Raw genomic sequence first — 18046 nt, 5'->3', positions numbered from 1 at the left:
GTGCTTACTAACTTTTATTAAACTGAAAGAGCACGATAACATCGTTAATTTAATATGCATTCTTGCCACAAAAATATAAAAAAAAATTAATTCTTGATTTTGAAAAGTTCCAAACACAGTCACATTACATAACGTCACTTCGTTTCTTCCAATGTCGAAGAGTTGCTTCAGAGAAGCTACTATGTTAGTGGCCAGCGAAACTGAAAAACTGAAAAAGGGAAGACCTGAAAACCGGGCACCTATTATTCCAAACGAGAACTGAGAGTTAATCCACACGATCCGTGGAAAATCTGACTTTCAACAAGTAGAACGCCTGATTTTCTCTTAATTAAGGTTATCCACCAGTCAAATACCCTTCACGGATACGGAACATCCGCCGAATGGACCCTTAATCGAACCAAACTGACTATCAGTTGCTTTGGATAGGTTGCGAAATATTATGGGAAAGCATGGTGTTCACTACAAGTTAATGGCATCATTCACAATTGAAATAAAATTCCACCATGTATTTGTCATTCATGACACCCTTAAGTGATACGTTAATCCCGATGCTAACTGTGCATCACCCAAACAACTGTTCGGAAGGAACCAACAACCACATGATCCGGGAGGATCTTACGTTAAGTCGTTCTAAAGGAACAAAACTGCGAAATGCAGGAAACACTTACTAATCATGCATTTAGAAGAAATGCCAAACACTGAAGTTAATCAAAAAGTGAAAAGTCACTTGAAAATATTATTATTGAACCGATTTTCAGGTTAGAAATGGGTTTATTATGCTTAATAAATTTACCAGTCCACGCCAAAATTTACTACAAATTTAAGGAATTCTTTCCCTTGACAACAATGCTACCAGTACAGATCTCTCTATTTACTGTCTGTCCCAACACACTACTGGTAAAGTGAATACTTACTTACTTACTATGAATAAGAATGAAAATACGACAAAATTAAAAATGATATAAATCACTGGCTGACGAATCGAAACCGCATTCGCAACTCAAGTCTCATTCTAAAACGCTGAGTGTCAATATGCACACCATCAAACGAAAACGGACGTTAAAACGAGAAACAATGAAGTTCGTAAAAATAAATTAACATCTCACAGTCATACAGCTTAACACGCACGAAGAAACACAGTAAAAATATTTAATCTAGATCGGGTCGGTGTCCCATACTTGGACAGCCCTCATTTATCAACAACAGTCCCGTTATCTCAATGAGAGCTTCGCATAGACCCTCTACAATAAATCATATCGTACTGTAACTGCTACCTTCCCCCAGGCCACTTCACAAAAGAAACAAAAAAGAAACACATCTTAACCGAGACTTGAGTGTGTACAGCTACCATCCCAGACCTATCGTCGGGCTCACTTGAAATCTGTACACCCTAAACCTAATCAGTATATACATGATGCCTTCCAAGTCCTATCGTCGGGCGTGACCTAGGACGTCTCATCACCAATGACTCCAAGAATAAACACGTGACGTCCTAAATCTATCGTCGGGCGTCAAAGTGGGTCGTACTACGTCTCCCTTAACATATCAGGCGAACCGCAATTTCCAACAAACCTCCAACAGTAACACTGAATCTGGTCAGACAAAAAATACGCACGACGGAACTACGTCTCTTATCAAAAGAATGCAAGTCGAAACACGGTAAGTGCCTACCTCTCGAAAAAAAATACAACAAGTGTCCACTTCATCATAATATGTGAACTCAAAAATAAATAGACGTGACGAACGATTCTCCACCTCGAACACAATCTCAGCCTGTGCACTGAAGTGTCAGGGCTGCCAATGAAAATTCCCAACACACGTTTCCCTTTTAGTGGATGCCTTCAAAATAATAATCATCACCATCACATTCGAAATTCTCAGATCGCCTATCATCAATTCCAACCATCTTATCCATGACCTCTCCAATGAACAAAATTAAATATAACCCAACCGTGTGTCCAAAGTGCTCTTTAATCCTGGAGGCCGTACCTTATCTTAACAAAAATCACTGGATGTTTACTACCCAGACCTTTACATTTTACTAGAGTCGTTTTCACTTGGAATCATTCTATAAATTTACAATGCTTCACATCATAGTCATCTCAAATTCGGATTGATTGCGGAAAACAATACAGCCTGCCTCACACAGCCTGTTCCTAAATACTTCCTCTACCAAAAATGTCTCAACACTCTTTCTCATCGCTTGATTCCAGCGGTAACGCTTCTCTCTCATCTTCACGTACATATAAATTCATCGCTTTCAATCCCTTTTCCTTCAAGACCCCTTTTCATACTTCGATCCCCTGGTGAAAACGACAACCATTTTTAAGCACATCTCTGACTTTACTATAATTACGACTTTCGAACCTCAAAAATCCAAGAGCACACATCGACCTTTCGCAATTCAAGTATACACGATGTCTCAAAATTTTCTTCCCATTAATGACTGTGACTCTAACAAATTTTATTGACATTATCTAAATATGCCTACGATCCTTGTAAAAATAACTGGTTAAATGAAATTTGACATAGAAGAATTTCCTTATCCCGCGGTAGACATTATTATTATTATTATTATTATTATTATTATTATTATTATTATTATTATTATTATTATTATTAACCAGCATTTCTGAATGCAACTGACACCTGAGATTACAATATTCGCCACGACAAATTTACACTTATAACGTTCACAAATCCGTACTTTGAATGATATCTCATCTCGACACAAAATTTTAAGCGTCGCATTTTACCGTTCTAGACATGAAATTTACACACTGAAAATTTCACACGCTGACCAAAATTTACAACGCCTTTCGCCTGATAATTACGAATATCACCCGACAATCATCTGGAAATTTTGTTTAGGACAGACAGTAACTAAATAACTAACTACAACATAATATAAAATAGACAGACCTGCACAATGGTGACATTCTCAGCATTCTGATTGCATCATCCCAGCAACCTCGTACTTAGCCCCTCATTTTCACAGATAACATTTTCATATTTAAAAACTCACTCATCCAAACACTACCCTTCACACACACACGAGATTAAAATTACCATAAATAATGCACTTTCTTTGTAACTTGCACCACGAACTTCCCTCGTTCTGCAGTCGACTCTAACTGTCTGATGCGCCTCCCAGAGTGGTTTCTCTCCCCGTTGTCTCAACAAGAACAGGTGTTCGGCCGATAAGGGAGTAGAACTATTTTGAATCGCTTCCCCCAGACCTTCTTCACTTACAAGAGTACAGGAAATGATAAAATAAAATCTGCTGTGTAATTTTCAACCAGCCTACACCATCCCAGTTCGTCTGCAAACGTTCACAGCTTCTCCAATTCACTTTTCTTCTTACTAAATATATGGACTTTAGCCACGAACATGTATTGAAATATTGTCGGTCAAACTGGCGCGAAATTCTAATGACGACGGGCACGAGCTCCCGCGGCTTCAAGTTCCAGATTGACACTGAAAAATCTACGGTGGGGGGTTTCTTTTATAATTTCCGGAAGGACGCTATCCCCTCTATGAGGCTCGGTTGTGAAATCTGCCAAATTTGCTTCTAATAGACCAATTTTGATAAGACTTGTCCCAGAACTCCGGACAGACTTGCACTTATGTTCGATGTTAATTTTATAATTTTTCTGCACTCACAACATGAGAAATAAATTGTTTCTGCCCGTACGTTTCGCGCGTTTTTCTTCTGCCCATGACCTTGGCACGTGTAACTAGCTCGCTGTTCTCACGCTAACACACACTTGGGCTTAACTGCATCTAAATTGTCCCTGGTGTCACTACCTTCACAGAGGGTGTATGAATAATTTTGCTTATTTATTTCTTCCTTTACTATATTGTCAAAATCCCTCGTTGTGCAGAATTCATTAATTTAGAAAATTGTCGGGCACTCGAGCTCCACCGAGGTGTCCCGGCAATCCACGAGCTCGCCGGGAAGGAAGAACCTCCCCACGCAACATCGGGCTCTTGGGAGCGCAAAATGGCTGCCCTCAAACATACAGTAGTTTCTGAATACCAAATAAATATTTGGGAAAAATAAAAATTTTTCCTCACCGTAGAATTATGGGTTCAATACTGCCCTCTATTCCCTGCTTCTCTATTTTTTTTGCTATTGGCTTTACGTCGCACTGACACAGATAGGTCTTATGGCGACGATGGAACAGGAAAGGACTAGGAGTGGAAAGGAAGCGGCCATGGCCTTAATTAAGGTACAGCCCCAGCATTTGCCTAGTGTGAAAATGGGAAACCATGGAAAACCATCTTGAGGGCTGCCGACAGTGGGGTTCAAACCCACTATCTCCCGAATACCAGATACTGGCCGCACTTAAGCGACTGCAGCTATCAAGCTCAGTTCCCTGCTTCTCAACGTGCCAGATGTCATATGTCAAAATAACCATGAACTTCACACAAGATGGAGAATAACTTACATATGTACTTCACGATGATACTTGATGGTATCATTTAGTGGACTGGTATTTCAGGTAAGGATCATACGCCCTGGTCCAAGTTCCATCAATGCTGATGATCCTGTGCTCGTACTTTTCCAGGTTTATACGACACATTAATAACACATCCATTTTAGCACATCTACCAGTGGGCAGCATGGCACCCACCTTGCAGTAATCTTGCACATGTGCACACCTTTGGATAACAGCTTATTTACAAATGCCTAGTCAATAGCTCTGTGTCTGTAACTCATGAAAAGTCTATCACCTGCCATCCTCAAAGAACTGCGTGACAGAGCATGGCACAAGTACAGTAAAATCGGTACAGTCACAGTCTGTCCTAGTAAGTTGGCACTTGCTACTCTTTCGTGCTAAAATGCTATTTCCCATCTCGTTATGTTCAGTATGGAAGAGCAAGATCCCTGAACCCATTCACTGTGGAGGACTCTCCTTCCCAGTGGGTGATGCCGCATATGTCATGCTAATACCAATATAATACCAATATAAATGGTCCGTTATTGGACATTATAAATTTTCCAGCTAGCTCATTCCTGGTTGCCAGCGTTTCGCCCTCGTGTGCTAGGGTGGGCTCATCAGTTGGTACCTAGCACACCTACCAATACGCTGGCTAGTGCATACCGTGGAGGCCACTGCGTAGGCTAACTGGAGCCACCGGCAGTGCCAATGCACTAAGAGACTTTGTCTCATCACTAAAAATTGATGCCTGCTTGGCCATCAGATGATATAGATGTTGATTCCCATAGGGAATCTGAAATATTTGTCCTGAATGAGCAAATTTATAATACCAATATAAATGGTCCGTTATTGGACATTATAAATTTTCCAGCTAGCTCCTTCCTGGTTGCCAGCGTTTCGCCCTCGTGTGCTAGGGTGGGCTCATCAGTTGGTACCTAGCACACCTACCAATACGCTGGCTAGTGCATACCGTGGAGGCCACTGCGTAGGCTAACTGGAGCCACCGGCAGTGCCAATGCACTAAGAGACTTTGTCTCATCACTAAAAATTGATGCCTGCTTGGCCATCAGATGATATAGATGTTGATTCCCATAGGGAATCTGAAATATTTGTCCTGAATGAGCAAATTTATAATACCAATATAAATGGTCCCTATGGGAATCAACATCTATATCATATGTCATGCTATGTTTATTATTTTTTTAAACTCTGGTAATATCTGTCAGATCGAGCAGAATTTTGAAGATAAGCTCAGCCTTATGCTACAATGTATTAGAACTTCATTCAACACCATAGTCACAGCAGTATCTGCCAGAGGAATTCCTGCATTTTTTGAAGTGGTACTTCTTCTATGCAAGAAGTATCCATGATCACATTTATCTTGCACCGTCACATCTTGCAGAGTGTTTTTTTCTTTACGTCACACCGACACAGATAAGTCTTATGGTGATGATGGGATAGGAAAGGGCTAGGAGTGGGAAGAAAGCAGCCATGGCCTTAGTTAAGGCAGAACCCCAGCATCTGCCTGGTGTGAAAATTGGAAACCACAGAAAACCATCTTCAGGGCTGCCGAGAGTGGGGTTTGAACCTATTATCTCCCGAATGCAAGCTCACAGCTGCGCACCCCTAACCACACAGCAAACTCGCTCGGTCAGAGCGTTTGTGATTGTTCGATTTATGAATTATATTTTGAGATTTCTTCAAGTGTATATGTATTAATTTTTCATCATTGGTTTGGTTACAGCATAAGGGGTTAGACTTCATTTGGTTAGGATCGTTTATTGTGCTGCAGTTGGTCTTGAAATCAATCTCTGTTGAATTCCGTGAGTGTTGCCATATTGTACAATTTTTAGCCAATGGCAGCAGCTGGTGATGTAAGTGGTATGGAAAATATGGCATGGTTTATATTTGGTCACTGGGTTATAGGGTTCCTAGTCTTGGCACTCTTCTACTTGTCTAAAGTCTACTACACCACAGAAAGCTAAGCTATGCAACCCAAGGAAAACAATTGCTCCAAACAATTTAAATGGAATGGCACACACAGACTGCTATGCTAAGCTACACTAATCTAAGCAATGCCAAGCTAAATTTTACAGATCGCCAAGGAGGCAATTTTCATAGCTCTACCTGGCTTCACGCATGCGCAAAATCACTTTCTCCCCCAGCATCTAGCAAACAGTCATGCCATGTGTGTGTGGATTTTGTAAACTACAGGGTCTTTCATAAAGAATGAACCATTTTCATCAAACTATATTTTCCCAACAGTCAGTAGTACAAGATTAAACCTAACACACATGTGTTTGACTGATGTTCAAAGTTTATTCCTACAAGTGTTCAATAAGACCACCACCAGCAGCACGGACCACATCAAGGCGATAGGACAATTCCTCCCAAATGCATTGCAGCATATCATGATCCACTGACTTGATCACACATGTTATCTGCTCTTGAAGGTCATCCAGTGTAGTGGGTAGTGGCGGAACATAAACTTTGTCCTTGACATATCCCCACAGAAAGAAGTCGCAAGGAGTGAGGTCTGGGGATCTGGAAGGCCATGCGAGTAGAGCACGATCCGTAGCAGGGTGTCGACCAATCCACTGTTGAGGCACTGTTTCATTCAGAAATTCTCGCACTGGTAAGCTCCAATGGGGCGAGGCTCCATCTTATTGGAAAATGAATTTGCATGAGTTTGTTTGCAGCAAAGGGAAGAGCCAGGTCCGTAACATTACGAGATAGCTTTGTCCTGTAACAATGTTGGTGTTGAAGAAGAAAGGGCCATAAACCCTGACATTACTGACCGCACAGAAAACATTTACCTTGGGGGAATTCCGTTCATGCTTGACTGTAGCATGTGGGTGTTCGGTTCCACAAACCCGAACACTGTGACGATTGACAAAGCCACTGATATGGAAGGTTGCTTCGTCATTAAAAATGAGACGCGAAAAGGTGTCTTTATCATCATTTTCCATGTTCAGCATCGCAGCACAGAATTCCATCCGTTGTCCCTTGTCAACACGTTTCAGTGCCTGAACCAGCTGAAGTCTGTACAGTTTCATGTGTAGGCGTCTTTTCACGACATGCCAGATACTGGTATTGCTCACCTGAAGCTGACGGCGACCTTGAGGTATGGATTTCCCGGGGCTCCGAGTAAACACCTTTTGGATTCTCCTCACATTTTCTTCTGACCGTGCAGTTCGCAGTCGACCACGGCTTTTTCCTTTACACAAACATCCTGTCTCCTGGAACTGTTGGAACCACCGCTGGATGTTCTTGGGAGAGGGCCTGTACGCGTCGTCGTTAAATCTCCTACGGAACTCGCGTTGCACCGTGACCACAGACTGAGTCCGTACGAACACAACAACACAATGCTTTGTGCTGAGGTACTGCCATTGTTAGACTCATACGGCAATTGAGTGAGCTCATTGCTGTGCAGGGGCCTATTCCACGAACGAACTTTGCAACTTTTCACTTTGCACTTTGCACTTTTCATTTCAGTTTTTGTTCCACCATCACTTTTCAGATCTAGCTTGCAAAGTGAAAAGTGAAAAGTTAGGAATCCTTTCACTTTTCAAGCCTGTTATGTTCCTCCATTGGTACAGAAATGCAGTGCAAAGTAATTAAGTGAAAAGTTTTCAGAAATTTTGCAAAGAGATGATTCACTTTTCAGTTGTTAATTAACAAGTATGTACACTAGTTTCTCGGCCTAGAATTTGGTTTAGTGATATAAACATGTTACGACGAGAGCTTTTGTTATCAAGTGAGGACAGTGATGAAGAATCCAACAAGAGAACATACAAAGACAGGATTAATTTTCATAACCTCACTTCGACAGAATTTCGCGAGTTTTTTGTGTTACCCCATTACAGGCTGACTATATTCTTGAAATGATTGGTCATTTATTGAAACCTGCAACAAAAAGAAGTAAATCCCTTTCCGAAAAGGAACAAATTCTGATATGCTTACATTGGTTAGGAAATGGTGCCCAGCTGCACGGTGTGGCAGCAATGCATGGGACATCAAAATCAACTGTTTGCAGAACTGTTACTAAAGTCGTAGATGCTATAGTACATGTAATATTTCCTAACATAGTACGTTGGCCTGATAATCCACATAATATAGCGACGGAATTTCTAATGAAGGGTGGCTTTCCTTCTGTGTGTGGATGTGTTGACGGTACTCTCGTTAATATTGATGCTCCTACTGAGCACGAGGAGGTTTATGTTGATAGACATGGGCATCATTCTCTCAATATTATGGTGATTAGTGGTGCAGACTTGACCTTCTACAGTGCTAATGCTAGTTGGCCGGGTAGCGTGCACGATTCCAGGGTCTTAAGAAACACTGCCGTATGTAGACGTTTTGACTCAGGTTGGAGGCCGTTCCCAGGAGCAGTTATATTAGGTGACAGTGCCTATGGACTAAAAGAGTGGCTAATACCCCCTCTTAAAAGAAATCCTGACGATGCTGTTGAGCAACGATTTAACAAGGCACATAAATCGACATGGCGTATTGTTGAGAACAGTATCGGAATTTTAAAGGAACGTTTTCCCTGCTTAAACCACTTACGATTATGTCCAACAAAAGCAGTAAAGGTGGTCTTAGCGTGTATTGCATTGCATAATATTCCACGTAAGGTTGGAAGAGAAAATGAAGAAGACTTACTTACCTTGATGGATGAAAATGAAGGCCCCAATCCTGGAAATGATGAGACACCCGATTTAAACGCCGTTGCTAAACTCAATTCGTTAAACAATAATATCTGTTTCTATACTAATAACATTAATTTTTATTTACTATACTATATTTCTACTAATCTACATATAATAAACATGTTACCATGAAATTTAAGTTCAAATCAATCACTCGGTACTTTCATTGGCTATGTATTCTATGTATTTGTCTGTATTATAGACAAAATTCTGCGAAGCAGAAGCCGCAATGTCATTAGTAAATTCTGATGGTGGTATCTCCAATTCCCTTTCCAACTTCAGGGTTTGCAATTTCCTGTGGTAAATTTCCACACGGAGAAGTTCCTGCCTCAGTTTTTTTGTCACCGTATCTTCTTCAATGTTAGCAATAGGACGCAGGGAATTCGACAGCTTCCTTTTCTTTCTCCTCGTGTATTTTGTAGGTTTTCGAGGTTTTTGCCACTGGGAAGTTCAGCAGGAGTCGGTATTGGCTCCACGGTCGCTTGATCTTCCATGTAGCTTTCAGGAAGATTCAGCCCGTCTAAAACGGCCGAATCTTTCTGCAGGATGTCAAAGATAGCAGCATCCACCTCATCCAACTGTTTATCTTTCCCTCCTTCACTTCCAGTTTTCTTGGCATTATCTCTTTTTGCCTAAAAGCAAGAATTTAATGCTTCAGACGTGATATATAGGTAAGAGGAAATCATTACATATATTCTTCAATCACTTCTACATTACAATTTTATGTAACATGCTGCATCGACATATGTGAGGTTATACGAATTGATTTAAGCGATATATTCTCGATTAATGCATTTAATGGAAACGTAAATATTTACTTACTAGCACGACATTTCCATAATTCAAATAGATTATCCCTCGCGTACGTCCAAGATTTTTCGGCTCCAGCTAACTGCAAAGACTGAGCTTTCTTTAGAACTTCAGTCCAAGCGGATCGCTTGTCATCATGTGATAGATTATTTTTGAAGTTGCCAAAAAGAATGTCCCGTTTCTCCTCGACAACTTCTAACACCCCTAGCTTCTTGTAATTTTCTTTCTTTCCCATGATCAAAACTTTAAAACTGCCGGTACCACAATTATCGTCAAATTCACCGCGAAAAATAAAGTATTAAAATCATGGAGTATTATACAGTTTGACCATGGAATAAACATGATCGGTTCACTCATACGCAAAGACTTTTCACTTTGCAAAGAAATTGAAAAGTAATACCTAGATCATGGTGGAACAGAAAGACTTTGCACTTTGCAAGATTTGAAAAGTGAAAAGTGCAAAGTTGCAAAGTGCATTCGTGGAACAGGCCCCAGGTTGAATGGAGTCATGGGGAGGGGGGAGGAAGGCACGGAGCACTCTACTGACTACTAATAGAAATGTGAGGCCATGCCCTTTGTAACGACATGTGACTCGTTCCACTGCGTGGCTTGAGTACGGCGCAATAAGCCTTCGAAATCGGTTCATTCTTTATGAAAGACCTTGTACTTCAATGCAGTACATATTATATTGCTTAATTGTTTCTGTGTTTGTTAATATCATGGAAGGCAGATGAAAGGAAGAAAGACTGACTGAAGAGATAAAAAATATCCTTGTCCATATGATACATCAAATTATTATTGAGAAATGACCATGAAAGACAACTGTTGGCAAGAAATAAATGAAACTCTGGAAATTGACTGTGCATATCACTTATTGCTTTTACATACAATTTTACCCTATATTCTTTCATTTTAGTACTTCATATTCATTTTTTCTTCCTATCACCCTCAACAACAGAGAAGTTCTGGAAACAGTTCCTGATTTAGATGAAAGTAACTTTCAAATTTGTAATTTCCATAAAATGCTTGAATCAAATGATTCAAATTTCACGTATATAGAATCATCTTCTTTTCTGTTTCTTTCTCTATCTCTATCTTCCATGACAGCAGCCAACAATTTTTTCTTTTCTTTTTTACAATTTGCTTTATGTCGCATCGACACAGATAGGTCCTATGGAGAAGCAGCAAAGAATAAACTCCTCTTCAATTAATCCAGCCATCTTTAACTCATTGGCATACTTTGCTGCCTGCCACGCGGCCGCACATGCAGTGACCATTCATACACAGACGCCTGGCAGCAGTCTACTGAGAGTTAAGTTTTCTGCAACTAGTTCCAAGCCTTCTGTCCATAGATAACATGACATGCAGTGTAACGTCTGTAAGCTGAGCAGGGCTGCTCTCTCTCTCTCTCTCTTAGAGTTGGAACGAACATCATAGATTGCGTCACGCAGCACGCAATCGCTCTCCAAGCAGGGTGATTACCCACTTGATAATCAGCAGAAATGGCCGGCCCTAGTAATCATTCTATTACAAGGAATAAAATCGAACGTATCTTATGAGATAGTCAAAGTGAATTGGGATGTGATGTAGTTTTAGACCGGGCGAGTTGGCTGTGCAGTTAGAGGCACGCAGCTGTGAGCTTTTATCCGGGAGATAGTGGGTCCGAACCCCACCGTCGGCAGCCCTGAAGATGGTTTTCCGTTGTTTACCATTTTCACACCAGACAAATGCTGGGGCTGTACCTTAAATAAGGTCACGGCTGCTTCCTTCCCACTCTCAGGCCTCTCCTATCCCATGGTCGTCATAAGATCTATCTGTGCCGGTGCGATGTAAAGTAAATAATAATAAAAATAGTTCTAGAAAATTAAACAATTTTATTTACTAGCAGTGAAAATTATAGCAGCATAACAACAAATTTCAAGTGAAAGTGATGATGATAATAAAGTCTATCCTGCCTACAAAAGACAAAGGAAGATGGCTGGGGTGGAATAAAACAGGTGATAAACCATCCAAATATGATTTTATATGAAATTCTGGAATATAACCCATCATAAACAGGACCCTCCCTCGAGATCCCTCCCCTCTACACATTTCTCAACATGTGATTCACAACTCTTTATGGGATGAGATAGCTACTGAAAGAAACAGTTTTGCCAATCGTTTATTCACAGAAAAAATCCCAACTCACCCTGTATGAGTACACTGGGAACATTTCACCCTAAACCATGCCGTGACTGTGTTGAAAGCAAGACAAGCAAGAAAAGTGTAATGAGATACGACTCTAAAAGTATCTGGTGGCTTTCCATTTCCCGGACTGTTTAGGGTGTTTCACAACATTAAAACAAAAATTGTTCTTCTGGGTGCTGCACTTCATCACATAAAACAAGGGTATGATTAAAATTCAGTATGTTGCGGATTACATTTATAAATCTCAGTAGCGTAAAAGTGTATCTTATTCATTAAAAAATGGTATACATGCGCATGCTCAGTACATTAAAATTAGTATGTCAATGGGTTAAACAGCTGGCTAGCATGGTTTAGCTTAGCTTTTTATTTTTGCAATAGCACAACATAGCTTGGCACTGTTTAGCATAACACAGTGTAGCTTATATTGTGTGCAGTGGCCTTTACAAGGAAAGATTTACATGATTCACTTTCACTTTTCGAGATAGTGCAACTTACATTGGCAACTGTTTCACTAAGGTTTACCCTTTTAAGTTTACTAAGCAGTGATAAAAAACAACAACGCAAAGTAAAAGTAACTAAGTCAAAATAAAGAAAACATACAAGTATAATTTGTGATATCTGAAGCCATCTCTTTTCAGTTTTGACTGTTAATTGATAACTATTAGGTTCTCCAGTCTGCCAAAACTAATTTTTAATAAATATTTTTAAACTACCTGAAAAAGAAAACATGTGGTAACAGAATTTATACCTGCAGAAGAAGAAGGAAACATATTGTCATTCTGTTTTAATTGTTTCTTTTTCAGGTATAATTCTGTTACCATATGTTTTCTTTCTTAGGTAGTTAATAAATGAATGTATTCAAAATTAGTTTTGGCAGAATGAAGAGCCTAACCGTTATAAAAAAATATATAAAATAAATATATAATTTTAATTTCTTTGGCTTACCTCCATGAATAAATTTTCAGTCACTGGCAAAACATGTTGCAATAATTGTTTCTCAACTGTCTTTAGTGAAAGATGGGGTAGACAAGATGCCAGCAAGGCTTGGGCAGCTTGCAAAGACACTGCCTTCTGGTCTTCATGTCCCAGAGAGCTGTACTCAAATTAAGGAATATTTCAGAAGAAAAGAAGAAGAACTGTAATAATTTTGTTATTCCGTTCTGTCTGGAAAAATGTATTATATGTTCACACATATAATACATATATACCTACCTGTATAAACGAACACATATATGGTTTACAAACTTACTGAAAGTAGTGAATATGTGCATCAAAAACAGCTGATTTTCAAGGGTCAGTAATGATAAAAATACAGTGTCTTTCATATAAATTAAGACTGTTGAAGCAGTGTTTTTACTCTGTGATACGTAAGCTGCAGTATGGGAGGCACTCGCATAGTTGTTGACCTTGCAAGCAGCCTGCACGAGTTCAACCTGGCAAGCATCAGTCACCAGTCTGAATCCCAGCTGTTATCATGGTGAGACACTTATCACTGCAACATCGTATTTTCATATGTAAGAGGTCTGGTTCTTAAGGGTCGTGTGAACAGTCATAACTCTCACTATTGGTGTGCAGAAAATCTCCATGGTGTTTATGAAGTCCCTCATTATGATAGGAAGATTGGTGTTTGGTGTGCTGTCAGTGCAAGATAAATAACTGGGCCTATTTTTTTTTGAGACAACAGTGAATATAGTGAGGTACCAAGATGACATTTTGACACCATTCTTCCATCAGTTAACGGAAGAAGAAAAATGGCGTGGGGGGTTTCAACAAGATTCAGCCCCTGCTCAAACAGCAGAAGGTACCCTTCTTACAATCTCAAAAGTGTTTGCAGACACAGTGATCAGTGCTAGTCTATTTCTCCTCTCATGCTTCAGATCCAACAGAGTGTGATTTTTTATACTTGTGGGGTATGCTGAAAGAAAAAATGTATCGAACAAATCCTCAAACATTGGAGAAACTGAAAGAAAACATTATGAATGAAATCAGAAACATTACAGTGGCAGAACCGTGTCAGCCAGAATGTGCCTATATAACCCTGGAAGGACGACACTCCCAGCATCTTTTAGGCCTATATGGTAAGATTTCGTATAAGATTATATACACGCTTAAAAGCAGGGCGGCCGCGCACGACATAAGTTCTGCTGAGGCAACTGCCGTACCGCAGAGTACAAACACCGTGCGTTTAGTCTTAGTTTATAATAATAATAATGTTATTTGCTTTACGTCCCACTAACTACTCTTTTACGGTTTTCGGAGACTCCGAGGTGCCGGAATTTAGTCCCGCAGGAGTTCTTTTACGTGCCAGTAAATCTACCGACACGAGGCTGATGTATTTGAGCACCTTCAAATACCACCGAACTGAGCCAGGATCGAACCTGCCAAGTTGGGGTCAGAAGGCCAGTGCCTCAACCGTCTGAGCCACTCAGCCCGGCGGTCTTAGTTTATAAGAGAGACCCTGTATAGCAGCACTATGAAGAGAATCGAAGATTTTTATACATGTTCACACAATGATCTCGGTTGAGTAACTGTACCAAGTTATTGCCGATAAAAAAATAATAATCAAGAGCTGTTCTGTGGACTTGTTAATAGCTTGTTCCAGCGGACATTAAATAACTGTCATTAGTCCATCACGGTAATGGAGGGCAAGGTCATTAACACAGAGCAATGGGATGACTTAGCATAGAGCTATTTGTAGCTATGCATTTTTTTCAATTGCAAAGAGTGTTAACATACATCCTCAAGGAACTCAATTTTCTTCAATACAATAAAGTGAAACTTGTCTCCATTCCAACTTGAAATAGTTCAAGTGACAAAAATTTTTGCACTCATTCAGGAAAAATTACCTCTGAGTGCCTACTGCGGCACAGTATAGAGAAAAACTGAACTCTTTGGAAGCTGAGAAGAAATGGGTGAAGAACAATTCAGAATGTTGTTGAGAGAGTAAATCCATGTGAAGATGGGAATATTTGAAGATATCAAGATGTCCTTTACATGTTTGCTCTTGACTTATTTCTGTTACTCCCTCCTCTCATACTGATCTAAATTGTGGTTATCCTTGTACATTTTCCTGTCCCATTCCTAGCTTTCTTGATTTCATTTATCACATAATTGTTCCCTTCCTGATTTTTAAACTGATGACACTCTTGCTACTAGGATAATTTATGAATCCCTATCAAAGTACTCAGTGAATTCTTTTATTCTTCAACCTGCATCTTCTACCACCTACTTGTCTATCTGCACCTTCTACTTATGCATGCTTGTTCTCTCAGTTGTAATACTTGGGATTTATTTATTTATTGAGTTATTTATTCATTTTATATGCATAAATAGGGATACTTTAAACCATATACATTTTATAAATGGACTTTGTACTGTAGCTAAAATGGTGTCTGTAATATTGTCAGGTCAGGATCATCCTGCTACCGTATATGACAATAGACGATACTACCAGCGAGTGTCTGGCCAAGGTACAAGTGGCTATTACCAAACTTGACACCCAAAGGGGGGTGGGCAACAGCTACAGGTGGAGGAGTCCTCCCTTTGGAGGCCTTGGTGTAGGAAATGACATATAAATTCACCAGAAATGATCAATGGTTTAAATGGCAGAAGAGGATCCCAGACACAATGGCAGATAAAATGGAAGAACTTTTTCCTGTCAGCAACGTCTGTACTTCATTGAAACGGATGCAAAAGCCATCTGTACTCCTGAGGATAAAGTTCTGGCAGTAGGTATAAAAAGGCTCTGAGAGGTGGTGGTGGTGATTATTGTTTTAAGAGGAAGTACAACTGGGCAACCATCCTCTATATAACACTAATCAGAGATAAAAATGGAAGGGATCCGACACTTCGAAAAATGAAGGTATCGGCCAAAGGAAGACAAGGGCCACGAAGGGCGTGAAAATGAAAGACTCCCTAGCCCTCGCAAACCTAATAGCGTCGGGGTCGGAAAAGAACAAGAGTTGACCAAGAGAGGTCAGATAGGATAGACGAAAGTGAGGAGCCTGGCACAAGTAAGTGGAAGCAATGCCAGCACTCAGCTAGGGGCCCCGTGGTCGCCAACCCATGCTTCAAAGTTCAGAGCCCCTGGGGCCCCTTTTAGTCGCCTCTTACGACAGGCAGGGGATACCATGGGTGTTATTCTACCGCCCCCACCCACAGGGGGAAAGCCTCTGAGAGTGGCAACCCCACCATAATAATAGCTTAAATATGAATAAAGTACTTTTAAACTTACTTCGGAAAAGGTTAGGACGTACCCTGCAAGCAATGTGAAGTTCCTTAGGTGCTAGAGGAACTGTGAAAAATGGGCGACCAGTAGCCAATATCACGAAGATGGGCATAATCCTGACAGTGGTGGATTTTATGCAGATAGAGTTACAGAAATGATAGGATTAAGTGAAGTTAAAGTGGAAAGGGAAAGAAAAGGACAGTGATAAGTAGGGAGGAGAGTAGAATTCAAGCCATGGAAATGATAGGAAAGACAGAATGTGAAATGAAGATGTGAGAAAGAAGGTTGGAATGGGAAACCTAAATGAGAGAATTGATAGAAGTAAACTAAGATAGTTTTGACAAGTAAAGAGGATGGAGGAGAAAAGAATACCAAAACAGATCGAGATAAAGTTTGCGGGAGCAAAAGGGAGACTACAACAAGGCGATAATAAGGAGTGCAAGAAGAAGAAACCTATGGACTAGGACAAAATGATGGAAGAGGAATGGTGAAAGGAGAGAAGAATGTGGAGAAGTGCCATCGCCGAAATACCCCAACAGGAGCTCGATAAGGGGAAAGGATGATGATGATGATGATGATAATGATGATGAATATTGTCAATTTCTACTCAGAGTCAGCAGGCTGATAGATACTAGATTTTTACCCAGTGAATTTTCACAGTATGCAAGTAAGGAAATTGTAAGCATGTGCCATTATGGGCGAGAAAATAACGTGAATGTAAAACATAAAAAGAAAATAGTACTGACAATATGAGGTAGATAGGCCAATACGTAAATATTCACGTGCATTTAATAGGGCACATGAAACACTACCTGATCACATTTATTAGTATTAGCTCATAATACTTATAGGCAATCAAAAAAGGATATAATAAGAACTGGAAGCACATCGTTGAGGTTATCTTTGACTTCGCGAGATGACCAGTGAGACAATTTGATAAGTACTTCGGAGACCGAGTCTTGAGAACCCATTCTTGATCTTCAAACAGACTTAAATAATAATCGGTAGATCGACAACTCCAAAGGAAATTATTGGAGTAAACCAATATTTCGAATAACCAGAATATTGTATTGCTGTGCTGCGCTCATCATTCTTACATGAATAGTAGCCTCCTAGCAAAAATAAATACTCAATACTTTAAGAAAGAGTTTAATGCTTTATCAGACACTCGCTTACTACATGAAAATAAACACATTTTTCTTCCTATATTTCACACATTTCTAGCCAGCAAATTTATTTTGAAGGCTCACGAACCCGCCATAACAAAAGCTAAACTGCTCTAATTTTGCACAGGTTAACCAATATATATTGAATGGTTATCAAATCTGTTTCATTGGTACGTGAGAAATAAGGTTTGTCAAGGTCATTACTTTTCTTAATGTTATATTTTTAACGTAAAAGTTTCATGTACTGATTACATATTAGAAGAATTTGTCGTACACCTATAGCTCGTAAGTAAACATTTTGTAGATACAATTCAACCTTTTCAGTTGATATTAGAGCTGCGCACTTATACCAACGTCATTTATATTCTGCATTGCCAACTACTGCTTCTTTTCACGAAAGGAGTGACAACAAAAGCTAGCGCATCATGAAGTTATTAACTGTGTTTTCGCTTATCTTACCATATTGTATTTTTGTCAGGTTTAGGCAGCCATTGTATCGGT

General features: G+C 39.9%; 1 protein-coding gene across 1 annotated transcript in view; it reads right to left on the bottom strand.

The window, feature by feature from the left end:
- LOC136885577 (FIGNL1-interacting regulator of recombination and mitosis) overlaps positions 1-17594 on the bottom strand; it is a 127075-nt gene extending 109481 nt beyond the window's left edge. Inside the window, exons 1-2 of the mRNA XM_067158269.2 lie at positions 17249-17594; positions 13097-13246 (exon numbers count right to left, since the gene is read on the bottom strand). Of these exons, the coding sequence (XP_067014370.2) occupies positions 13097-13246; positions 17249-17350 (252 nt within the window). The 5' untranslated portion in view covers positions 17351-17594. The remainder of the gene's footprint in view (positions 1-13096; positions 13247-17248) is intronic.
- Positions 17595-18046: the final 452 nt, after the last annotated feature.

Source organism: Anabrus simplex, chromosome 1 (assembly GCF_040414725.1).
Source record: "Anabrus simplex isolate iqAnaSimp1 chromosome 1, ASM4041472v1, whole genome shotgun sequence".
NCBI lineage: Eukaryota > Metazoa > Arthropoda > Insecta > Orthoptera > Tettigoniidae > Anabrus > Anabrus simplex.
The sequence above is the reverse complement of the archived record's forward strand: the minus strand, read 5'-3'. Positions and strand labels throughout refer to the sequence as shown.